At 43.0% G+C, this 26,383-nt stretch overlaps 1 protein-coding gene across 16 annotated transcripts; it reads right to left on the bottom strand.

The window, feature by feature from the left end:
• Window positions 1–99: 99 nt before the first annotated feature.
• LOC103790183 (POM121-like protein 2) lies at window positions 100–25,940 on the bottom strand. Of its 16 annotated transcripts, none has more exons than XM_078363384.1 (7): window positions 25,719–25,940; window positions 24,808–24,908; window positions 19,172–19,360; window positions 11,637–11,834; window positions 10,177–10,263; window positions 8,492–8,666; window positions 100–6,667 (listed from the first exon to the last, which is right to left on the bottom strand). In XM_078363384.1, the coding sequence occupies exon 7, from the start codon at window positions 1,094–1,096 to the stop codon at window positions 353–355; it is 744 nt and encodes a 247-aa protein (XP_078219510.1). In that variant the 5' UTR covers window positions 1,097–6,667; window positions 8,492–8,666; window positions 10,177–10,263; window positions 11,637–11,834; window positions 19,172–19,360; window positions 24,808–24,908; window positions 25,719–25,940; the 3' UTR covers window positions 100–352. The 16 variants fall into 16 exon arrangements, with proteins under 16 accessions (XP_078219510.1, XP_078219511.1, XP_078219507.1 ...); XM_078363385.1 differs by lacking the exon at window positions 25,719–25,940 and adding an exon at window positions 25,315–25,410; XM_078363381.1 differs by lacking the exon at window positions 8,492–8,666.
• Window positions 25,941–26,383: the final 443 nt, after the last annotated feature.

The raw sequence follows: 26,383 nt of genomic DNA, 5'->3' as shown, positions 1-26,383 counted from the left end.
CCTCCCCCCATCAACAAGAAAGAACTATCTGGCCCAAGTAATAGTGCCAAGCTGGAGAAACCACGGTATTATCTTTGAAAGAAAGACTATGACAATCTCTATGGTAATAAAGTCACCTATTAACAATGACATATTTTATTGCAGAAACTAGGGAGAAGCATGCCTTCTGTCCCCAGGGAGAAGGCAGGAGTGAATTGGCAGGGGAAAGGGAAGGGTTTTGGGGGAGAGGGGAGGTGGGCCTGGGGCTCGCAGAGTGGTCGGCTGAAGCAGTGGGAAGTGCCCTGGTGGGGCCGGTGGCTGGTGTGGGTGTGGAACTGGGGTCAGCAGGCTGAAGGTGCTGAGGGCTGGAGGCTCAGGAGGTGGTGGCAGGGGCCTGGCTCTCGGAGCAGGGCAGCAAGCTGGGTGTGCTGAGGCGCATGGCCCCCAGGTGACACTCCTTCCGGGTGCAGGCAAGCCTGAGGTGTCGGGGCAGTGCTGGCCACAGGCCCAGCGCTCCTGTGGTGGCTCTGCGACTGGGCCTCTGGCGGCCACACTTACTGCAGTGGGGCAGGCGCCCGCCAGGGAGAAGTGAGACGATGCTGCATGTCTTCGGAGACTGCTGGCTCCAAGTGGGGCATCTTCTCACCAGCCCAGATCTGGGCACAAAGGCACAGGCCACTCCGTTTCTCATCACAGCCTTGAAGAAAGATGGCCTGGGTGCCAGGTTACCTCTGCGCTCCGGCGGGGCGATTTTCATGGTCACCAGGCTGTGGACAGGCTGGGGGTGGCGGGCATTCCAAAGCCACCCCTTCACGTAGGCCGGGTGAGTCTGGGAGAAATCGGGCCAGACGTTGCTCAGCAGCTGCAGCCTGTTGGGAAAGCGCCTCCAGGCCTCGGGGACCATCTGTCTCCGGATGCGGGTGTAGTCCCAGCCTGGAGGAGCGGTGCGGAGGGGCCGGGTGCTGACCCAGTGGTTCCCATGGAAGTAGATGACCTTGCACTGCTCCTGGGCCTGGGACCAGATCAAGGGTCTGGACCGCGGGGAACAGTGCTTCCGGGTCGGGCGCGGCTTCTGGGCCCAGGGCCAGCCCAGGAAGCGGCTCAGGTAGTTGCCCATGAGAGCGGGGCAGTGGGTCGGGCCTTTCAGTAGACACTGGGCTGCCAGAAGTTTCAGAAATCTGTGGTCAGGGCTCAGTGACCAGTGACCGTTGGCGCAGAATGTCTGAAAGCTCACGAGGCGCCGTGTGCAGGGTAGGTCTGGCCACGAGGTGTCGCACGGGGCAGAGGCCACGCCCACACCAGAGCCTCATGGGGTGTAGATACAGAGGGGGTGGGTGGCGCCCCATGCCTTCTGGAGGACTAAGACAGCTCAAGCCTCGGTCCTTCCCACTGATGGTCCCAGGCACTTAGCTCTGGGCAGAGGGGCCTGGCAGCTGCCTGTACTTTTGAACCTGACATTTAAAGGCAGAACATAGAAGAATTTCTGCCAGGTCCTGAAAAGTGCAGATACCTGTTGACAGAAGGGTGCTCTCTTTGATCTGTGTGAAAATGATCACAATACACTTGGATGCTCTAAAAAAATCCTCTACTCATATCCGGTTCTTCTAGGATGGATGTAAATGTTGCTTTTTGCAATTTTGCTCTTATGAAAATGGTGAAAGCCATCAGGATTTATGTTTTAGTACCTGTAATGCTGGCTTTATGTTGACCCTCATATAATTTTCAGTGTTCATACATCCACATATAAACAATCTTCTCTGAACACTAAGGCCATTTCTGTCCTTCCATTTCTATTGGTAATCCTGGAGTAGAGTGAAGCACATTTTCCACTAATAGCTGAAAAGATCTAACTTCAAAAACAAAGAATCCAAAGGCTGTTTAGAAATTGTAGTGCATAAGTTTGGAGTCTGTTCAAGGTGGTGTGAAACAATCTTTTTTTGAGGACACTTCCCTCAAGAGCATGTGCAGAAGGAACATATTGAGCCTCTGGAATCCCAGAATTGGGAAGAGACAAAAAAGTCAGTAACCAGTTGAAGATCGGGTAACAGATCTGGTCCAGACTGAGGCAGATGGGTGAATAGTAAAGACACTAAATAGAGCTTAATGAGGAAGAACCTTTAAATGCTTTTTGAGGTCAGAGGGGGCCAAGTGTTTTGCAATGCAGGGTTGGGGTCAGCCAGCAGTTGCGGGGGGAATGAGATCCCTAACCTTCTCCTCTCACTGATGAATTCCTTTGTTTTGCCTGACTCCTTATTTATGGAATGATTTCTAGGTATATGATTTTGAAAACCTAGAGATATTCTTATGGTATAATTTTCTTCTTAAGACAATTATCATAATGATTGAAATGACTTTTCATTCATATCTATTATGTCTGAAGATAATGGCATCAGAGTGGGTATAGATTTCTTTTCTTTTGAGACAGTTTCGGTCTTGTTGCCCAGGTTGGAGTGCAATGGTGTGATCTCTGCTCACTGCAACCTCTGCCTCTCGGGTTCAAGTGATTCTCCTGCCTTAGCCTCCCACGTAGCTGGGATTACAGATGCCCACCACCACACCCAGCCAATTTTTGTATTTTTAACAGAGACAGGTTTTCACTATTTTGGCAAGGCTGGTCTTGAACTCCTAACATCAGATGATCTGCCCGCCTTGGCCTCCCAAAGTGCTGGGATTACAGCGTGAGTCACTGCACCCGGCCTAGACTTCTTATAATGTATTTTTCTTTTCAGTGTCTATAGAATTCCCCATATCCTTTAAAAAATACAAGCCAGTGGTTATTATTCTGTTTGTGGCTAAAGACTCTCTGACAAACCACAGTTTTGTCCTGGTGAGGTATAGGCAGTTATAAGCAAATCGCCACTAAATATGCCTTCTACTGATTAATTAAGGTGTTGATTAGTTAAAAACCATTCTCACAGACATTGAAGATGTCAGTTTCTTCTTTTCATACACCAAGAGGTAAAGCATTTCAATGGCTAGTTGATATTAGGGATTAGTGTATATCTGGTGTTCAATAAGGGGTGAGTTTGCAATGGAGAGGGAAGAATGTCTGGAGACATTTTTGGTCGTCATGACCTGGGGAGTTGGTACTATAGGCAGCCAGTGAGTTGAGGCCAGCGATGTAACTAAACATCCTCCAATGCACAGGACAGTCCTCACAACCAAGAATGATCTGTCCTGAATGTCAGTGGTGCTGAGGTTGAGACCCTTCACCCAGCTTCCTCTAATGTTATCTTATGTAATCATGATGCATTTATCAAACTAAGAAATTAACATTGGGTCAATACTATTAAGTAAACTCCAGACTTTAGATCACCCCAGTTTTCCTACTTGTATCCTTTGTTCCAGAACCTACTCCTCCTTGGTCTGTTTCACTCTTGAGTTTTTCTGCCTTGTTTTTCATGACCTTGATCCTTTTGAAGAGGGCTGGTTAGGTATTTTGTAGAAGTCCTTTTTCATTTTGGTTTTGTCTTTTCTCAAGATTTAGATGGCGGATACAAATTTTGGAGGAGGAATGCCACAGAGGTGACTGGTATTTAGGTTGTTTGCAAACAATGGTGCAAAGAATAACTATGCATATGTATTATTGTTTAGGTCTGCAGTTTATGTGTAGGATAAATTCTGTTTGGTAAATTACACTCTGATAGCTATAATACTAGTACTAACAGCGTTTTATCTTCCTTTGATATTATAATTAACTGTTAGTAAAACAACATACTTTTTAGTTTATTAGATCTTTATTCATGTGTCACTACCACCTACCAGTAACACATGAGGCTGCCCATGCTCCACACTTGTACCAGCACTGTGGGCAATAAAATTTTGGGATTTCTGCTAATTTGATAAGTGAAAATTCGCATTTCAGTGTAGTTTCATCTTGTTTCACTGCTTCATTCGGCAAGGTTGAAAATTTTTTCACATGGTTTTGGGCTTCTTGTTTTGTTAACTGTAAACTGTCTGTTTATACCATTTGCTGTTGATTATTTAAAAACTAATTTCTAGAAACTCTTTACATATTAGGGCAATTAACTCTGTTTTGTTCACTATAATGTCTCAAACACCTAGAAGAGTAGCTGGCATATAGTAGGCATTCAATAAACAGTAGCTAAATGAGTGAATAGAATTGCAAATGTTTTCCCTATTTGTCCTCTATCTTTTGTTTATGGTTATTTTCATCAGAAAGGATTTAAAAATTTTTGTATGCAGTTTAATTGCTAGTTGTTTTCTTGATTACTTCTGGGTTTGATTTATAGTTAGAAAAGCTTCCTCCATTTGGATGTATGAAAGAATCTTCCTATGCTTATTCTTGTACTTTTATGGCATTTTTTTACCTTTAAGGTTTTGTTCCATCTGGAATATATTTTTGTCAGGATTGAACGATGGATCCAACTCTTTCTCCTAAATGTCTGCTCAGTTGTCCCGCAATACCATTTACTGGATTTATCTTTTCCTGCATTGAGCTGAGATGCTATCTTTATCATAAAGTAAATTCTCATGTATTTGGCCATTTTTCTGAACAATTTTCTTCACTTGATTTATCTTTCTATTCATGTGCTAGTATCATACTATTTAATTATTGTGGCTTTAAAGTCTTATGGGGCTAATCATTCTTTATTTTCTCCTTTAGAATTTTTCTAGCTATTCATGAGGTGACTGGTATTTAGGTTGTTTGCAAACAATGGTGCAACTCTAGAAGTACTATATCTAGTTTTAAAATTCTGTTGGTATTTTTATTAAAACCATATTAAATTTATGGAATCACAACTTAAGGAGAATTGACATCAAAGATGCCTTTGTGGTATTTTCCTATTTAAAAACAGGGTATGAATTTTATAAATTTAAGTCTTCTGTGTCCCTCAGAAATGTTTTATAGTTTTCTTGTTAACATTTTATGTTGTTTTTTCACAGTATTTTAGTTTCTATTTCTTCTGTTATGTCTTCTAATTGTGAGTTATATATGTCAAAGGAATTGATTTCTATAGATTAACATGGTACTCTACTAATTGCTGAATTATCTTATCTTTGTAGGAGTGTTTAGTGTTTTTCTAATGTTCTTTATCTTTTTTGGTCTAACCTTATTGGCTCCTGCCAGAGGTTAATTCAATTAAATTTAATATTTAGTATGCTAATAAGAATGCAGTTAATGATATCCTTTCCACATTAAACACACACTTTATTTTTGAGCTGAGATAAATCTACTTTATCCAGTTAGGGAATTCTCCATTTCTGTTCTATTAAAACATTTTTTTGAAGAGATGGTGAGTTTTATCTAATGTATTTTGGGAAATCTACGGAAATGGTCATATATTTTTTCACTTTAGATTTGTTGATGGGATGAAATCCATTAATCGTATGTATATAATTATTAGTACTGAACAATTTTTGGATTATTCGAATAAACCCTACCTGGACAAAGTATATATTTCTTCTAAAGCACTGCTAAATTCTATATCTAGTATTTTATTTAGCTTTTTTTTGTTAAATATTTTTCAGAGATATTGGCCTATTGTTACCTTTTTGGGTAGAATGGTCTAATCTATGATGGGTTTTAGTATCACTGTTATCCTAGCTGCATAAAAAAGAGGTTGGAAGCTTTTAGTCAATAAAAATCCAATATGAACAAGTAAACACAGTTATTATTACAGTTTAGCTTACGAATTAACCAGGATTTTGTGTGCTGATGTAGTAACCACCACTTAGACTTAGTTTCTAAGAGAAAAATAAATCACAAGTTTCAAACGACTGACTTACATGAAAATTTCTGGATGAATATTGTTGGATTCTGTCTTTATCCTGAGATTCTATAGCAAAACTTCCTTAAGGATTTTAAAGGATTTTGAATACACCCATTTCCAGCCTTCCTTTTTTGATTTTAAAGGGTCGTAATTTTTATAGAGAATCTACACAATGCATGTATAATAAAAACATATGTCACTGTCAAATATAGATATAAAAAGCTTATGTTCTTCTATGTTTTAACTCCTCTCTAGCTAATTTGAAATATCTCTAAATTCATGTCCAAACTGAGACAAGACGTTGGTACACTTCAATAAAAATGTATAAGCATTACAAGATGTTAAAACTGATGCCACAGTCTGAGCCCAGCCTTGTTTTAAAGGGGGAAGACGAGGATTTCCTTAGATGAAAATTGTGGAGAGAACGTACCTGACCATGATCAACCTCTACTGGCTGCTTCTTAATGATCCAGGTGACAGACTCAGTCAGGGGTGGACAAGAGTGATACTGGATCTACTTGTGTCTAGTAATCTAGACAGATGGGCACCAAGCAGGAAGTGCCAAACGATTCAAATTCCATGAGAGCGCCCTGGCCAAGAGACTGGGTCACCGAGTCATTATCTAGAAGTGAAAACCACTCAGGAATCCGACGACGAGGTGATGGTTCTCAGGGAGTATCTGGAGATCAGCAGTGGTCCAGAGGAGCTCCAGGCCCTTCTGGGTAGCTACCTGAAGAATCGCTTCTTAGGATGGAATCATGCCTAGGCTTTGTTTCTGCAATTAACTGTGTAGTTTTTATATTCTCCAGCGGGAAAACAGCCAAAACCATTTGATCTCTCAATTCTAGTGAGGATCCAGCAGATAATCTCCTCAGTATTGCTGGGAGGTTTTAGACAGTGGCCAGTGCACAAAGAAGGAGGCTTCACTTCTTTAAGGGAGACTGAGAATTGTCCTTTAAAAATGAAATGCAGAAAAACAAATAACCCCATTAAAAAATGGGCAAAGGACATGAACAGATACTTCTCAAGACATACAAGTGGCAAACAAACATGAAAAATGCCCATGATCACTAATCATCAGAAAAGTGTAAATCAAAACCACAATGAGATACCATCTTACAACAATCAGAATGGCGATTATTATCAAAATAAAAACAACAGATGTTGGTGAGGCTGTGGAAAAAAAGGGAATGCATATACACTGTTGATGGGAATATAAATTAGTTCAGCCACTGTGGAAAGCAGTTTGGACATTTCTCAAAGAACTAAAAACAAAGCTACCATTCAATGCAGCAGTACCATTATTGGGTATAAATCCAGAGGAAAATAAATCATTCTGCCAAAAAGACACATGTACTCATATGTTCATTGTCACACTATTCACAATAGTGAAGACATGGAATCAACGTAAGTGCCCATCAATGGTGGACTGGATAAAGAAAATGTGGTAATATATGCACTATGGAATACTACACAGTCATAAAAAATGAAATCATGTCCTTTGCAGCAACATGGATGCAGCTAGACGCCACCATCCTAAGCGAATTAATGCAGGAACAGAAAACCAAATGCTGCATGTTCTTGAGAGAACGAAACATTGAGCACATAGATAAAGATGGGAACAACAGACACTGGAGATTACTGAAGTGGGGACTGGGTTTAAAAAACTACCCACTGGGTACTGTGCTCATTACCTGAGTGATGGGATCCATACCCCAAACTTTAGCATCATGCAACATATTTAGGTAACGAACCTGTACATGGTACCCCCATATGTAAAATAAAAGTTGATAGAAACAAACAGATAATGAAATGCAGATCAGGAGGAGCCGAAGTCCTGTACTAAAAGGGGAGAGAGGGAAAAAGAGGGAAATGGAGAGAAAAAGAGAGGGGAAGAGGTGGGGACCATAGGAAATATGAATTAAAAAGACCATCTGGTGATTACCTAAAAACAAATCAGTCTGAAACCGCTTACACTGGCAATTTAGAATGTTACAAACATTGCTGAATTAAACTGGACAGAGAACACATGAGCAGGCTGTCCAAAGCTGTGCCTGCACTCCGCAGGCAAAGGTGCCCCTGCTCCATGCACCTCCCTGAGCCTTTCTAAGCCTTGGCCCACAGGGACTTTGTAGGCTGAAGCTCTTCAAACAGGCGACAGCACATGAAAGCCAGGCTTTCGGTGCAGGCCTGTAAGTCCTCAAGGGCATATCCCAGGAGCCTCAGTATAATAAAGCATGTTTTCTATTAATAGCTTTTGTATTTAATGCTTTGACATCTGGGTACTTGTTGACACCATAAGGACTGTCCCTCCCAAGGTTGGCTAATTCCTAGAGAGAAGAGATAATTGCAAGAGCGCCTTTCCTGTGCAACCCAGAGCTTATAGCTCCACCATCTCCTTTATCAGGCTCTTATACTGGGGCCACTGTTCTCCTGCACCAGTCACTCCATGGTCAGGTAACAGCCAAGTGGAAACAGCCCTCTAGGCCCCAGAACACTCTGAAATGATTCAAACCAGCCAATCCCAAGCCTGCTTACCCTGCCTTGCCTGTTTCTTCCCACTGAAACCACAATAAAAGCTCTTGCCCACATTCTCTCCTCACTTTCTCTGCCTCTTGACCAACCCTGGTGCTTCCCCATGTGGCTCTGTGCGGTGTGCCATGCCTCCAGCTTCTAGGGAATAGCATCAACTTCTTCCTTCATGACTGTCATTCCCATGTCTGCATGTCTTACTATACCTGATTAAAACAAATCCCAGGTACCCTTAAAACACTCACCCTCCACAGTAGACTAAAGCTGGGAGCATGCCGGAAGCCTGTAGCTGCTGAATCTGTAAGAGCTCAGGGGCCCCATGAGAATGTGGTCTGTGCATTTTTAACCCCAGTCCTCTATTAGTTAGCTGTGTGACCTAGCAGGAAAGCACTTAACTTTGTTGAGCTTCACTTTCTTCACCTGAAAAATGGAGACAATAATATTGCCATCAGAGAGTTCTTGGGAAGATAAACTAAGCACTTGGCAAATATGGAGTCACTTAGCACTCATAAATATTAGTTCCCTTCATGAGGATTTGCCAGTTATTTGCCTTAATCTTTCTATTCTGTTTAAAGAATATTCTTCTATTTAAAATATACTCTTTCAAAATTTTTTGAGACACAATCTTGCTCTGTCACGCATGCTGGAGTACAGTGGCGGGATCTCAGCTCACTGCAGCCTCTGCCTCCCAGGTTCAAGTGATCCTGTTGCCTCAGCCTCCCGAGCAGCTGGGACTACAGGTGCCCACCACCACACCCAGCTAATTTTTGTATTTTTAGTAGAGATGGGGTTTCGCAAAGTTGGGCCAGGCTGGTCTTGAACTCCTGGACTCAGGCAATCTGCCCACCTCGGTCTCCCAAAATGCTCGGATTACAGGCAGGAACCACCACACTTGGCCTAAAATACATTAATTTTACACTTTAACCATTATTTACTTATTTGCCTTTATCCTTTTATACTGGTGCTTAAAAATAGATGTATGATACAAGTCACAGAGGTAATTAATTTTCTAGTAGCCATATTTAAAAAGTAAAAAGAAACAGATGAAATCCTTTTTAATATTTTAGTTTATCAAATATATTCAAAATATTATCACTTCAACATGCAATCAATATAAAAATTGAGATGGTTTATATTTTTTCCACATTAATTTTTAAAAATCTGTTGTGTATTTTACACTCAGCACATCTCAATTTGGATGCTACCTCTTCACCAAAAATACTTGATCTACATTTAGATTTCAAAAAATTTATACTTGAAAACATATACACACAAACCCAAGTGGTTCCAAACATTCTTAAAAGTTTTGCTGCTTTTTTTTTTTTGGAGATGGAGTCTTGCTTTGTCGCCCAGGCTGGAGTGGAGTGGCATGATTTTGGCTCACTACAACCTCCGCCTCCTGGGTTCAAGCAATTCTTGTGCCTCAGTCTCTCAAGAAGCTGAGATTACAGGCGCCCACCACCATGCCTGGCTAATTTTTGTATTTTTAGTGGACATGTGTTTTCACCATGTTGGCCAGGCTGGCTTCGAACTCCTGGACTCAAGTGATCCACCTGCTTCAGTCTTCCAAAGAACTGGGATTTCAGGCATGAGCCACCACGCCTGCCCCAAAAGTTTTTCAATAACTGAATCGAATAGCAGTTTTTTAAATTGAAATTTAAATGAATGAGAAGTACATTAAATCCTCATTTTCTAAGTTACACCAGCCACATTTCAAGTGCTCAACTGTCACGTGTGGCTTGTGATCACCATACTGGATGCCACAGTTTCATGCCATTTAAAATATATTCTTAACAATCCTGTATTTCAGGCACTATTTATCTTACCAGTGTATGGATCCTAATATTCTAAGGTAAATAACAGTATTATAATGTTCTATCTCTGCATTCTAGAATACAACCTATCATTTAAAGTTGGTGAGATTTTTTACCTTTAAAAATACTCCTATCACAGCCAAGTTATTTTCTTCCAGTGCTGTATCCTCAAAGTTTTCAAACTTGACTGCATTCCAATGCAGCTGAAACACCATGAAAACAGGGTTAACACGTGACTACACAGGATCTCTCTAGAATAAACGCACAGCTTCAGTCAACCTATGACATTTAAACATGTTTCCTCACCCAAAGTCAAGCCACTAAGAAAAGCATATGACAATCCAAAATGAGATAGAAACAAACATCAGGGAGAAATTTAGGCAAGAACGGCAATTAATATTTATTTGCAATAAAAGGATTGGGAAAAATATAACGTAAAATTCATATAGCAAACGGAGTCACATTTCAGTAAGGGATCAACATTTACTCATTCCCATTCTGATTTGCATCAAATATTAACAGCCAAAATCCATTTATATCTAAAGGAGAGAAAATGTTTATATAGAGACAAATAAATTCTCCTTAGGGGAATTGGACAACAGTTGAAGACAGGCCAGGCATGGTGGCTCACACCTGTAATCCCCGCACTTTGGGAGGCCAAGGCAGGTGGATCAGTTTCGAGGTCAAGAGATCCAAACTAGCCTGGCCAACATGGTGAAAACCCCGTCTCTACTTAAAAAAATATAAAAATGAGCCAGGTGTGGTGGTGGGTGCCTGTAATCCCAGCTTCTCAGGAGGCTAAAGTGGGAGGATAGCTTGAACCCAGGAGGTGTAGGGTGCAGTGAGCTAGCTAAGATTGTACCACTGTACACCAGTCTGAGTGACAGAGCAAGACTTCATCTCAAAAAAAAAAAAAAAAAAAAAGAAAGCAGAATACTGATTGCCAGGAGCTGGAGGGTGAATGGGGCACTACTGTTTAACAGGTAAAGTTTCAGTTTTGCAAGATGAAAGAATTTCTGGAGATAGATGGTGGTGATGATTGTACAATAATGGTAATGTACTTAATATAATACTACTTAACTGTATTCTTTTTTTTTTTTTAGACGGAGTTTTTGCTCTTGTTATCCAGGCTGGAGTGCAATGGTGTGATCTCGGCTCACCGCAACCTCCACCTCCTGGGTTCAGGCAATTCTCCTGCCTCAGCCTCCCGAGTAGCTGGGATTACAGGCACGTGCCACCATGCCCAGCTAATTTTTGTATTTTTAGTAGAGATGGGGTTTCACCATGTTGGCCAGGATGGTCTCGATCTCTTGACCTTGTGATCCACCCGCCTCGGCCTCCCAAAGTGCTGGGATTATAGGCGTGAGCCACTGCGCCCGGCCAACTGTATTCTTAAAAATGGTTAATACGATACATTTCATATTATGTATATTTTACCACAATTTTTTTTTAAATTCCAATGAGTTCCATGCCATTGCTCACAAAGAGGTCAATACTATCATGAAGAGAGTTTGATGTGTCCATGTTAACATGATGCTGTTTAACTCCTTACAAGACCACCAGATCTTGCTCTCACCTGATTTATCTGTAGAATCTTCAAATTCCACAAAGAAAGAGTACCCGTTATTCCAGATGTGGAGGCAGGTGGCTGGGTAATAAGAGATGGTGAGTGGTTTTAAGCTGGGGTCATAAACACTGTCCCTCCACTGGATGTTGATGGGTGTCTGTTGATTGCCCCTAGGAACCAGGTCCACACTCTCCCAGAGTGGATGCACTAGGAGAAAGCAGGTCAGACTTTTATCAAGACTGTCCACTATCTAGCAGCACACATGAGACAATTCCACTTCTGGAGACCCTGTCAAGGCTAATGGAAACTAAGAGCTTTAGCAATTGGCCATTCAAGGCCTTCATCAGTTGACCAAAGCAAAGGGTAAAGACCAATCAGAAAGCACTGTGCAGAGGAACAGCATTCTGCCATCCTGAAAATCCAACTCGTCTCAGTCTGCTTACTAGGCTCACCTAAACCAAGTACAATCAGTCCTGTGATAATAGTAAAATGCATGGAGATTAGTGCCATGTGGAAATAGGGATTCATAAATGAGTTTCTTTTCTTCTTTGAGAATTTCCCAAGCCCTAAGCCCCCAAACTAGCTCTAAATACAAATTAATTCAATTTTCAGTAACAGACTTATTTTCTTTGTTTCCACCCTGCACATTCTAATACATGTAGACTTATTAAAAAAAAAAATAAATGAGGGAAGAACTCTGAGAAAGGAAATATTCAATCAAGTATTGTCAGTGTTTAATTGGGTGCCTGGCAGAAATAAAGGCTTGAGTAGCCTGCATCCTGTAGGATGCTCACCCCACATAATTGTGGGTGCTGAGTTGAGTTCACCTCCTACGTAAGCAAACTCTGAGTGCCAGGCAGCCATCCTGCAAAACCTGGGTAGAATATGAACATTGCTAAGGTCCCTGGAGGTTGCAGTGCGGCACAGGGATGTGCAGATTATCTATTAAGGTGTACACATACAATTCAACCCCCACAGGCACTGATGACATTGCTGATGCTGATTTTCTTCCACAGAGTCAAGCACCAGGTCTCTGGAGCCAGCCCCTGTTAAGTATCAGCAGACTTGCTGATAAGACAGATAGGCCTGTTGAGACCCCCTTGTGTGATGAGTAGAACCAGTGTATATCAGTTTGGGGTGGTCCAGTTCCCTGTCCTTTAGAAGCACCATGGATGGGTGGAATCAAGAAAAACAGGAAAACTAGGACAAACATGAATTGAGAGAAATCATTACCAATAATCCTCTGCATCTCACCCCACCACTAAGAATGGGTCTATGGATTTGAGAAATAACTCAGCAGCTCCTACCCAGTCGAATCCCCGGAATACAGCAGGGACACTCTCTTGTTTCCATAAAAAACCAGAAACCTGCTTCTGGTTTACTCTGACAGGGGCGATAGTTCTCCTGCTTCAGTAGCAACCTAAAGATGGAAGTCTAAAATCTTAGCTTTGGCTTTTTATTTTTTTGTGTGTGTGGGAGTAGGCAAAAGTGTCCTGGCAATATAGACAATGAGCTCTCTTGGGAGTGTCCAGACCAGTGGTCTCCATAAGGATAGTGCCTATGGCCCCAGAGGACATTTGGCAATGCCTGGAGACATTTTGGATTGTCACAACTGGAAAAGGGTGCTAGTGCCATCTAGTGGACATATGCCAGGGATGCTGCTAAACATTCTACAAAGCACAGGAGGAAGCCAACACTGTAAAGAATTATCCAGCCCCAAATGTGCCCCAGTTGAGAATCCCAGTCTACAGAAACTCCGAATACTCTTTTTTCCCCCTATTTATTCCTGTAACACAGTATTCTCTTATCGCCAAAGAGATCTGAACCTAATTTTACAAATTAACTTCAACTTTTACTACAGATTAAAGGGTACACATGCAAGTTTGATATATGGAGACACTGAGGCTTGGGGTCCCAATGGTCCTGTCACCCTAGCTAGTGAGCATAGTACCCAACAGGTTGAACCCAATGTTTTTATTTTTCTTAGTATGAAAGAATTCCTTGCAGAAGAATAAGAATTTTCTGTTTTAGGAGCCAAAAATTAAAAATGCATTTGAACTGGCACAATATTTCAATATTGTAATCTGATCAGAATGCAGATTCCTTCTAGAAAGCCCTTGAAAGGCCCTGATTCTATTTTTAAAGATTCCTGACACAAAGAGATTACACCTCTTCGCCTCTGAGACACTCAGACTGTGGTTGATAATTTCAGAATTCACACTCTTCAAAGCCATTCAATGAGGGTCTCCTGTGAAAAACAGGGAAGAACTGGAGGGGTGATCAGGTCCCTAAGATGATGCCTTGGTCACCCTTAATTGTTCCCCATCATATTCATGAAATAGGAAGTATCAACATTCACACCCATTCAAATTCCTCAATTGCTCTTTAATGGCCATAATGCTATGATCAATTTATGCCCTTGAGTTTACAAGTTCAGTTTCCAGAAGGTTTTCTTTCCTCATATTCACCTCCTCCTTTGTAAACAAAGACCATCTAGGTTAGACCATCCAAACCACTGTGGACGGAGGTGGTCCTTGGTCACTATCCTCCAATTGAAGCCAACTTTTTGCCAAGGGCTTGTTTTGCTAATGATAAGATCACACTTTTCTTTTCCTCTCCTCTTCCCTTCTACCATTTTAACAAAAATACAAATAGAATGATTTGTTGGCAATTCTCATACTTTCCTTCAAAACAGGAAGGTGATGACAAAGCATTCTAACAAAGGCTTCATTTTCAGGTTTTTCTTATATGTCGAAAACGAAATTGTGACTATTTCAATCATGGTTTAAGTGAGCAAAGGGCACTCTGTCATTAAAAATGTGTCACTAACCCGTCACTGATGAGCCACAAAACTCCTTCAGATTTCATGATGAGGACGCACTTGGTCTTAGTTCTTATTTATATGCCTAGTCCTGGGTTTGATTTATTTTATGCTTGCACCACCTATTTCTCTAGCCTGTTGTGTGTCCTTGGGCTCTTCAAATGTAGAAAGCTCATTTCTGCCTCAAGCCCCTCAGTTCCTGATTCTCCTCCTCTGCTGGAATCCATTTCCCCTCATTCCACTTGGTGCTGGCTCCTGTTATTGCCTTTTCACCTCCTCTCCTCTTTGACTACCCTCTTATAACATGATAGGACTCTGGTTTTGTCCTTCACAACATTATTACATGGGTATAGTTATATGCACACGTGCTCAGTTATAGGCCTCCCCCACTGCTCTGCAAGCAAGCTGGCTTTCAACTACTACAGTGGATCGAATTAATCAGATGAAGTGTATCACTGAAGAAGTTTGCTTTATTTCCCATTACCCTCATGGATCACAGTATTTTTCTTTAACGATCGTTCAGGTTTATCTCTTCTTCGCCTTGCCCAGACCACTAGCCTAGTTCAGAACTCTATGCCGCAGACTTCATACAAAGCTTCTTGGTCACTTGTCCTCTTTTCTCACTTCCCTGTACCCGCTGAGTTCAGCCATTCAGCAGTTTCCCCAAATTACCAGCTTTGTCAGGGTGCTCCTGTGCTAAAGACAGTACATAAAGTGGAAACTTCTGTGTCCAAGTACCTGTGTTTTTCTATTAGTACACCTCTCACTTATCTAATCATTTCTCCTCATTCTTTCCAAACCCTGGTGTTCCCATGCTGCCCCCTTGGTCAATCCTAAATGAGTGGTGCTGTAAATGTAAAACACCCAACAGGCTTTGAAGATGTGGTACAAAGTAAAGAATGTACACTCGGTAATAATTGTTACATGGATCACATGTTAAAGTAATAATATCCTGGATATACTGAGTTAAATAAAATGTTATTGAAATTAATTTTGCAGATTTTCTTTTCCCCCTTTCTAATGTGACTATTAGAAAACTGAGAATTACATATGTGGCTTGCATTATATGTCTATAGGACAATGTTGCCCTATACCCTCATGTGCTTTTTATCTGGTCCCTTGCTGTGTACTGCCCTTCTTATGAGGGATGTGCTATTTCCTCATGTAACTGAAGACCATCTGTGTAGGCCTTCGCTTTAGTGCAGTGATGGGATACACAGGGACCCTCCGTATGACTTGGCTGAGGATGATCGCAGAATCACAAATTGCCTTGTTAGAGCATCATCAGGACTGTAAAAGGCACTTGGATGCCGAGTCCATTAGCCACAGGATACACAGGATATCCTAAAAGCCCATATTTCCTGGTGGTGAGTTCCAGAGCTAATGGTCAGTCCCAGGCTCCTAATCCTCCCATTGCTTCTCTTGAAAGTTAATGAAAGACAACACAGTCTGAGGCATCCCAGCCTCTATCAGGGGTCCTTAGGAAGATACTGCAAGACAAGCCTTTTAAAACAACTGTCCTCATCTGTACAAACCCCCATGACAAGTTTACCTATATTACAAACCTGCACACATGCTCCTGAACTTAAAATAAAAGTTAAATTAAAAAAAAAGTATTGTTCTCCAGGCTTTGGTTCTTCAAAATTAATTGGAAAAATAATAGAACTTTATAACACAGTTCAGTTATAATATAGATCACAGTGCTGTCAAATACAACTTTCTCTATAGATGAAAATGTCCAGTATAGTAAGTTGTAGGTAAGTTTATAGCACATGAGGCTATAAAATGTTAATGCATTTATATTTACATGTAAACACCCACAACGGCTACATTTAATTGTGGCTACATTTTAGACAGAGCCATTCTAGTCCAAGTTATCCTAAGAGGAAATGTTTCTTTGCTTTCTAAAAGTAGAAAGATCATGAACATTAAGAATCATTGGAATAAATATTAAATTTGTACTATTTACATTATAGCTGATACTCTTTATATGTAATTAAATTAAGAATTAACATTATCAAATTAATTTTCCTATGGTCCAAGATCTCATGCCTAAATCTTTTTTTTTTTTTTGAGACTGAGTGTTGCTTTGTCACCAGGCTGGAGTGCAGTGGTGTAATCTCGGCTCACTGCAACCTCCACCTCCCAGGTTCAAGTGATTCCCCTGCCTCAGTCTCCCGAAGAGCTGGGACTACAGGTGCGCGCCACCACGCCTGGCTAATTTTTTGTATTTTAGTAGAGACAGGGTTCACCATGTTGGCCAGGATAATCTTGACCTCCTGACCTCATGATCTGCCTGCCTCAGCCTCCCAAAGTGCTGGGATTACAGGCGTGAGACACCGTGCCCGGCCGCCGAAATCTTTTCATGTGATAATTATGCTAAATTTCACTAGATGATCCACTAAGTGAAACTGATTTTATTTTCATATTGGATAACAGGTATAGGCCTTAATTTTTATCTTGTTATATTACAAGTCCCCAAAGTTAGGACTATCAACAGTTACTATCTGCTACCTGAGTTAACAGCAAACAGCAATCTGAGTTGACAGCTAAAGATTATCTGCAGGGAGCCTTGGGAGCAAAGATACGAGCACAGGGCACAGGGCTGACCTGAAATGCTGCTTTCTGGAATTTGTCACCAACCTCGTACTTTCATTCACTCTTTATTCTGTTTTGCTTCCTCTTAAAATGGTCAGACTTAGACATCTGAGGCAGGCACTGAACCTATGATGATGATAACAATCATAGTACTAGAAAGAAAAGAACATCTGCGTTTCTTTTCTTTCTTTTTCTTTCCTTTTTATTTTTGAGACAGAGTCTCACTCTGTTGCCCAGGCTGGAGTACAGGTTCCGGCTCACTGCAACCTCCGTCACACAGGTTCAAGTGATTCTCCTGCCTCAGCCTCCTGAGTAGCTGAGACTACAGGCCTGCACCAACATGCCTGGCTAATTTTTGTATTTTTAGTAGAGATGAGGTTTCACTATGTTGGCCAGGCTGGTCTCCAACTCCTGACCTCAGGTGATCTGCCCTCCTGGGCCTCCCGGATGAGCCATCGTGCCTGGCCTCACAACTGAGTTTGTAACCCTCAAGAATCTCGGGTCATTCTTGGTCACAGGTGTACACTAACCTTCCACTGGGGTACTGAGCTTTCAGAAACAATGAGAAGTGTATTTACAACTGAGCAGATGAGGGTCCAGAATATAGGAATAGGCCCTGTTCAAAAGCCCAGGGGAACAAAGACCACAATATTCTTCATGGGGCAAACAGGTTGGAACAGTGAAATATACCACAAACAAAATCAAATGTTGACTGGCACCTGTTTTTTCTAGTAAGTTAGAAAGAAGAACACATCATATGATAGAGCTAATTAATCAAGGGAACCCCACCTCCTTGGGGGACCACAGTTTGGTTTCTGTTGGCACTTTTAAAAGCAGCAAACTATCCTAATGACATAGGCTGACTGGACTTTAGGTATTTAACTTTCAACTTTCTGTAAATAAAGACAAACAAACTAAAGATCAAGGCAAAAACCCCACACTCACACAAAACATTAGTAACTAGATAAACATGACTACATTTTTTCCATGTTAAGCCTTAGAATGCACAGTGCCAGGGGTCGGAATAAGCCAGTCTGGGTAGGATGTGAGCACATCCAGCAACCATAACTTTGTTTCAATGAGAAACACAGTCAATGTTGGGAGAAAACAAAATAATACAAATAAAAACCATAATAAAAAATATTTTTGAAGCAGTTTTAAGGCAATGGATCCAGCTAAAACAACAGTATTAATGGAATTCCTGTTCTTCTGTGCACGGAGGTTCTCAGATCCCGAAACAAGCCAATATTTGAAAATTATGTAAATTCATTGTGACAAGTAGAAACTAGATGTTAAAAACTAAAAGATATACTTAGCCAATTCATTAAACACATCTCTCCACCATCACAGACACCTCTCCTGTCATATCAGTGGTTCTCTCCCACGGTCATTTTGTCCTCCCTCCGGGGAACATTTAGCAACGTCTTGATACGTATCTGAATGTGATCATTTGGAGAGTGCTACTGGCAAGAGATCAAGGATGCCATTCAACATCTAGTGAGCAAAGAGCAGCCCCCACACCACAGAATGATCCATCCCCAATGGCCATCGTCCACAGTGCCGAATCCCTGCAACCTCCAGACACGGATAGTACCTTGTATTTCCAGGAGGGGAATGAGATGAGAAAGGCTTGAGGAAGACCATCTGCTGCGTCACATGATCTTCTGTGTTTACAGCAGAGCACACACTTGCAAACCAGTCAGCTGGAATTAACTCTGCAATTCTTAACTCTGGACAGAATATTCTGAAGCATGAAGCCACTGAACTGCTTGCCAACATTCATGGGCAGCTTCCAGCAATTTAAGATTCACAGAAATAATTTGCAGTTTGTGGATCAACCTTAGTAAAAAGACAACGGCTAACAAGAAATAATAAAGAACAGGTTCCAGAATATCTGAAATCTTCTCTAGTTTCTGCATGACATCATTTTAACATTTTAACATTTGCCAAGAAGGAAGGTTCCACATTTATTTTACTGGATAGAGAAACAGTTATTCTCACAGTCCATAAGGCATACAATCTCACACTGGAATGCCAATGACATCACAGCTACAAATGCTTAACACGTGATTTTTATAAAACCAACAAGCCTTTTCTCCTCTCTTTAATTAAATAGTGTACTCACAGGCTTATTTCTGGATTTTGTAGGTGCAAGTATAGAGGCTGCAGGATGGCCTGGGTCTTGGAATCTGGAAGGTTCTCCACAGCAATTTGCATGGAGACACAGGATGAATGACCCTCAGGCTGTTCATCACCAGCATCTTTACCCTGAAACCTTGATCAGTTCCCAAACAACTTGCAGGAATGCAATAACCTAGAGGGAAGAGAGCAAAGGAGCAAAAGCTATAAACAATAGAGACTTAAGATCATGGGAAAACTCTAAGTAGGACAATGTTCAGACCAGTAATACATACCCTTAGGTGGAGGGGAGGGCAAATGGGAGTCAATTATCCCTTTTGTTCCTCAAACTCACTGGTCACCCAAGATGACAAACCCATTTGCTTTCCCTCACATTCACTTGGTGCTCCTACCCACCCATCAGCCACATGGACTTCAGTTCTTCCAATTCCTGTCTTTCCCTCCGGCCTGTGCAGATGCTCTTCCTTTCCTGGACTCTTCCTCCATCTGTGCCTGGTGAATCCCTACCCCCACTTCAGGGGACTGACTCCACCGTCACTTCCTCAAAGCTTCCCCAACCACGTGCTCACCAGGTCAGCCCAGAACCTGCCTCATGGTCACAGTGCTTATGGACAGGAATGTACTTTAAGACTGCATCCTCTCCAGTATCTAAGCCCCGCAGTGGTAGGGACCATGTCTGCCTTGATCAGAGCTGCATCTCTTAGGGACACAGTGCCTCATTCAAAAGGGGTGCTGGGAGTACTAGCCGAGTGACTTGAGCAGGCTCCCTTGGTGACAAAGAAGCTGGTCCTAACTTCAAGAACCAAGAACTGTGCCATGCTGCCAGCACCCTCTGAGACAGTACTAGGGGTCTTTCCTTTTCTCAAACGCCGCCATCACCCATTTGCAGGGGTGTTTATACTTTTAAAACACTTTTAAATACTTCTCCTGAGGAGGGTCTCATATCCCTATCTAAAAGATCCAAAGGACCCCCCAAATCCTTCCTGATCTAAAAGAGGACCCTCCCCGAATATAAACCTCATCTAGTCTCACAGGGCTGGGATTCTGCCAGTTAGCACTTTCATTTCAAACTATATTGTCATTTCTTTTGCTCTGAGCACAGCGGTGGTGCTACAATGCAAAGATGACCAAGGCTTGAACTCTATCTTCCAGGTACCTAATTTCTCCCTTAGGAGCCTCTTGAAATGCACATGGAGGAAGGCCAAGGACAGCAGTACAGACGAAAAGAGCTAATTCACAGCCAATTACTAGCAGGAATGTGCACAAAGAAGGGAGGATGAAGCTTTTCTTACTATGGGTAAGAAAAACACAGAGCAAATCAGTCACAGCAGGGTGTTTTTGCCACCTCAGATTCTGCCTTCTCTTGCCAAAAGAAGGGCTCTCAGCAGTATGGCCATGCTGGGGTGGTGGTGGGGGTTGGGGTAGGTGGGAACAGGTGTCAAAAGGCACAAACATAGGAGTTGAGGGGCACTAAAGTCACATTTCTCTTACAAATCTGAACTTTATTGCTTCATATCATCTTTCCAAGAAGAGTGTAAGATACAAAACCCACATCATGGTCCCCAGTGATGCTGAGCAAGGAGGCAAATACTGTGCTTTCATCCTCCCCTCTGTGTGCACATTCCTGCTAGTAATTGGCTGTGAATCAGCTCCTCTCCTCTGTACTGCTGTCCTGGGCCTTCCTCCTTCTGAGCTAGAGAGAAGGCTACACCTACGTGAAAGGTGGGAGAATGACCTCTGTGTGCACTGTGAAATGAAGCACAGCAGGGACAGTGCCATGAGCCTTGCTCTGCATATGTGTCACTTCTCCACTGTGCGCTGAACTCCGGGAGTCAGAGATGTGCGGCCATTACATTAAAGGGGACTGGTTGGAAGTCAGTGAATCCCATGGAGGTTTCTTATCTCTAGGCCTAACTCCCTACCTGAGGTCTTTAGGCCAATGTATTAGCCTGTAATAAAGTACCACAGACTCGGTAGCTTAAACATTTTTGTTGTCTTGGCTGGGTGCAGTGGCTCACACCTGTAATCCTACCATTTTGAGAGGATGCGGTGGGCAGATCATGAGGTCAGGAGTTCAAGACTAGCCTGGCCAACATAGTGAAACCCAGCCTCTACTAAAAATACAAAAATTGGCCAGGCATGGTGTCAAGTGCCTGTGGTCCCAGCTACTCAGGAGGCTGAGGCAAGAGAATCGCTAGAACCCGGGAGATGGAGGTTGCAGTGAACCAAGATTGCGCCACTGCACTCCAGATTGAGCAACAAAGTGAGACTTCATCTAAAAAACACACACACACACACACACACACAATTTGTTGTCTCATGGTTTTGAAGGCTAAAATCTAGAAATCTGAGGTCCAAGTTCTTTGCAGGGTTCCTTCCAAGGGCAATGAAAAATCTGTTTCAGGCCTTTCTACTTGGGTAATTTAATGTGCCAACTTGGCAAGGTCATAGTACCCAGATATTTGGTCAAATACCACTTTAAATGTCACCGTGAATGTATTTTTTAGATGAGATTAACATTTAAATCAGTAGACTTGGAATAAAGCTGATTACCCTTCATGTGGGTAGGCCCTACCCAATCAGTCTTCAGTGAAAAAAGACAGGTCCCCTGAGGAAGAGGAAATTCTATCTCCAGACTGCCTCTGGACTGGAGCTGTGTCACGGCACCAGTTTGTCCTCACAATCCAGTCTGAACGTGTCCCCAAAGTTCATGTTTTGGAAACTGAATCCGCAATGCGAGTGTCGAGAGGGATTAAATCATGAGGGCTCTCCCCTCATGAATGGATTCATGCCATTACTGGGGGGAGCTGATTAGTTTCCAAGGTAGTGGGTTCCTGATAAAAGGACAAATTTGGCCTCCTTCCCCTCCCTCCCTCCTTCTTCACCCCCAACCACTCCCACCCCTCACATGCACATGCTCTTGCCCTTCTGCCTTGTGTTATTGCATGATGCAAGAGGGCCCTCACTAGGTGCTGAGCAGATGCTGCACCTTGCCCTTAGACTTCCCAGCCTCCAGAATCATAAGCCACATAAAGTTCTGTTCATTATAAATTATCCAGTGTCAGGTATTCTGTTATAGCACAAAACAGAGTAAGACAGGCTGTAATATCAATGTTCCCTGGTTTTTAGCCTGATGGCCTGCACTGCAAACTTCAGATTTGCCAACCCCTACATTCACAAACCAATTTTTAAAAATAAATCTCTCTAAACACACGCACACACAATTGGTTTTCTTTCTCTAGAGAACACTTAATAAACTTTGCTTTTGGTAATTCCTTGGCTTGTGTCAGCATTAAGTCCAATTTTCATAAGCCTTTCTCATCTTGTCTGTGTCCAAAGTTCCCCTTTAATTAAGGACACCAGCTATACTGGACTAGAGGCCACCCTAATGACTGTCATTACCTCAATAAAGACCCCATTTTCACATGAGGTCACATTCTGACGTACTGAGGCTTAAGACTTAAACGTATGAATTTGAAATGGGAGGCTACAATTCAACTCATAACAGCCAGTGTCACCTAATGTATATCTGCATTGCCTAAAAGGTGTTGACAATTCTCAAAGTAAAAATCACTTTTGTTTAGTTTTATCTGTGTTTGTGTAAATACAGTTTTTAGTGAGAGTGTGGATGCCAAAATGTCTACGGAGATGAGAAATCACCTTGCTGAAGCCATGTAAAAGTCTAGCTCAGGATTTAAAAGACAGACTGCCAACAAGCTTTAAATATCTTACCTTGATAGTACCTGGAGCCAGGTAAGAACATCTAGTTTTTAAATAACTTCACTATCTGAATTCACTTAGCAGGTTTAAACGGCAATAGACCATGGGTCAACTGAATTTAGAATCTGTTTTCCCCTTATTATGGCAAACTTCAAACTTGTACCAAAAAAGGTGAGAATAAATCACCTATATATCCAATACTCTATTTCAACAATTACCAGTTTGCGGCTGGATAGGGCCTAGGAGAGTTAAACCTTCCGTGCTATCACTGATTAGTCATGTATGCCTTGGATATTACTAACATATTCTTTTTCTGTTGTTTTGCAGCCTTAGAAATGTGTGAAAAAAGATTCTAAAAGTCTTTAAATGTCATTCATAAGCAATGTATTTATTAAAAGCCTGATAGCTCGAATGCTGCCTGATTAAGCGACTTACACAAAACAGACAGCAAAAGTACTAACAAAAGGTTACAATTATATTGAAAAATTCCTTGACTGGCATCAGACTGACTCTTCATTTTCTCAACTCCTGATTTCAAAAGAAAGCCTGCCTTTTGCAATTTCCTGAAATTTAAATTAGAGATTAGGCTGCTATGTCTTAAGAAAGCTTAGCTTCCTCCTGTCACTCACTTCTTCCTTGAGAGCGTGATCCCAATCTGAGGTTGCCAAAGGTTTCAAAATATATTTCTTATACTTGATTTGTGTGTTGCAACTAACTGCCCCAGTGTGGCCAGTGATGTGATTAATTTCCCTCTTTCCATCAGATTTTCCTAATATTCATATGTACTCAGAAGGCACTCAACCTTGCTTGTATTCCAACTGTGAGCAGTGGCAGCCTTTTTGCCTGGCTCCATGAACAAGGCAGCTACATATAGGCACTGAGAATGGTGCCCTTGCTGTTTTAGCCTTTCGGTTAATTCCAGTCCAGGTACTGATTTAAAATAACCCAGGAAGTTTTTCATTTCCAAAATATTCAAGAATAGTGCAGTTTTTCACTAAGTCCCCGAAGACAGGGAAGGTAGGGTGAACTTTGGTTCACTGGGGACTCTGATGCAGGCTGCGAACAGCGACTCCTCTGTGAGATGTGCAGGGGCAACTTTTCTCACCAGAGATTTCTGACTATTCTCCATACTTCAGCAAGACTTTCAAAGTGCAAAGTGGAAATGGTCAGATTATCAGTAAAGGAAGAAGGGGAAGCAGAAAGCAACGTGGTATTCAGTGGCTAATGTCAGGCCTCCATGTGCAAGTCCATACCCAGAAAGTCTAAAATCCTGCCGGCCTCGGCTGATCACCCCTCAGTGCCTGCATTTGCCATTATCCCTGATCGCCCTGCAGAGCTTCCCCATACATAAGCTTCCCCTCACCCCACCCTGCCATCTTAACTCTTATTATGATAATGTGAATACTCCTCACCCAACCCTGACATCTTAAACTACTATTACGCCTTCCGCCATCCACCACTGTAACTGAACTTATGGTAATGTATACTCCTTGCCCCAAATCCCACCATTGTAACTGATCTTACTCTGTAACTTTCCACTGCTCATCCCAAACCTATAAAAAGAACTCCTATCCACTGCCCTTTGCTAACGCCCTTTTCGGCCTTAGCCCACCTGCACCCAGGTGAATAAACAGCCATGTTGCTCACACAAAGCCTGTTTGGAGGGTCTCGTCATTCAAAGCGCGCATTTTTAACAGCTAACACAGAGCATATAAACAAATTGAGGTGTATGCATCTTCATTAACTCCTTTCCCAATCTTTTCCAGCAAAAGTAAATGTGAGGGAAGCACACTGATATTAATACTAACGCGTTTTCAGCAGCCTCAGAGCACTAGCATTTAATGTTGAATATCACACAGAATCCCAGCCACCAAAAATGTCTGTATTTTGGAGGTTCCTCACCTCCAGCTCTGGGGCAGGGCACATCAGAAAAACTCAGATTTGTCCACGGAACACAACTGCTTCTGGTCTACTCTGGGGGTGGCTGTGTATGTCCATAGTCCCTGGCACAGTCAGGTGAGAGAGAACATCAACAATGTAGACAAGAGGGAGTCCCATCTTCCTGCTCCTTGGTTTCTGGAAATGCACTCCTCTCATCCCGCAAAGTCTCTGGGAAAGCTGTTCTACCTTTTAACAGACAGAATCCTAACAGGGTGTCTGGTGACCCCCTTTGTGGAGAAAGAGAGCTAGAGTGGGGAAGTGGCTATTCCCCCGCGGCCACCCTCCCACTCCCATTCCTCAGAGAAGTACCGTTGGGACCCGGGCCAGCCTCGCGCAACCAAGAGCTTTTCCGGCTCCAGGACCCGTAGCGGCACCCAATCATGCTTGCGGCAAGAGGGGCAGTTCCTGCCCCTTCAGGCATACCACGCCCCGCTGCTGACCACGCTCCTCACTGTCTCCCGCCCTTACCCGAACGATTTGCCCGAGCCACAACCTCTTTGTTCTCTCCTGGGACCCAAGGCTCCTGCACGCGGCCATCTTGGCCACGCCCCCTCACGTTTAGCCACGTCCCTTACGCAGCAAACGCCATTTCGTCATTCCAGGCCACGCCCCTTTCAGTTCCGCTTCCGTCCCCGACCCAGGTTCAAATCTCGCTCTGGCCACGCTTCCCCAGCGCCGGAGCCCAGACCTGCTCTCCGTTCTGGCTACATATCTCCTGTCTGCCACGCACCTGCATCGTAACTTGCCCACTCCTCTGCCCTCCGCCTGCTCCACCATCTTTGTTACGCCCCTCAGAGCAACAAGGCACGCCCACACGTAAGGACCGCGCCCCCACGTTCGAGGCACGTCTTTGCGTTCCGCTTACGTCATACCCGTATTTTCCTTTTCGCGCTACGTCCCCTCCCGGTCACTGTTCCGCGACCCGCCTCTCCAACTGTGGCCACTCTTGCACGCTTCGCCTCTGAGTGCAGTTCGTTTCACATACCAGTGATCGCCTACCCCCATCTCCCTCCCTTGGGCCTACGTCCCTACTCTCCTCCGCCTGAGGCCGCCCCTCCCGCGGATTCGACCATCTTTATTACACCCTTGAGACTACGTTACGCCCTTCACGTCAGGGCTAAGGTCCACTCGTTCAGGTCACGCCCCTGCGGTACGCCTGGGCCACGCCACTTCCGCTAAGCTTTGCAGCCTGCACTCCTTACTGGCGGAGCCATTCCCGCTTTGGCTAAGCTTTTCCTTTCTCTCTGAATAGGCCAGACCCCTCTTGTTCGCGTCACTTCCCTTCCTGCAGTCCACACCCCTCCTTTTGGCCAGTCCTGGCCGTCCTCCCGGGCTACAGGCGACGATCCTACGGTCCTCATTGGACACGCTCATCCGGCGCATGCGCGTTTGCCTTACTCTCCGGCCACGCCTTGGGTTCCCAGGCCACCCACTTTTGGTTCCACTTTCTTGGTCAAGCCTTTCCGGCCAGTTCTACGCCCTCTGCGCTCCTTTTAGGTGCGAGACTTGATTCCGGGAAACCGCGGAGGAATTGGAG

This window comes from Callithrix jacchus, chromosome X (genome assembly GCF_049354715.1).
Source record: "Callithrix jacchus isolate 240 chromosome X, calJac240_pri, whole genome shotgun sequence".
Lineage (NCBI taxonomy): Eukaryota > Metazoa > Chordata > Mammalia > Primates > Cebidae > Callithrix > Callithrix jacchus.
This window is presented reverse-complemented; position numbering and strand designations above follow the sequence as displayed.

Bases quoted from the DNA above. Each gene is read 5' to 3' on its own strand.
- LOC103790183 (XM_078363384.1), bottom strand. From the start codon at position 1,096: ATGGGCAACTACCTGAGCCGCTTCCTGGGCTGGCCCTGGGCCCAGAAG.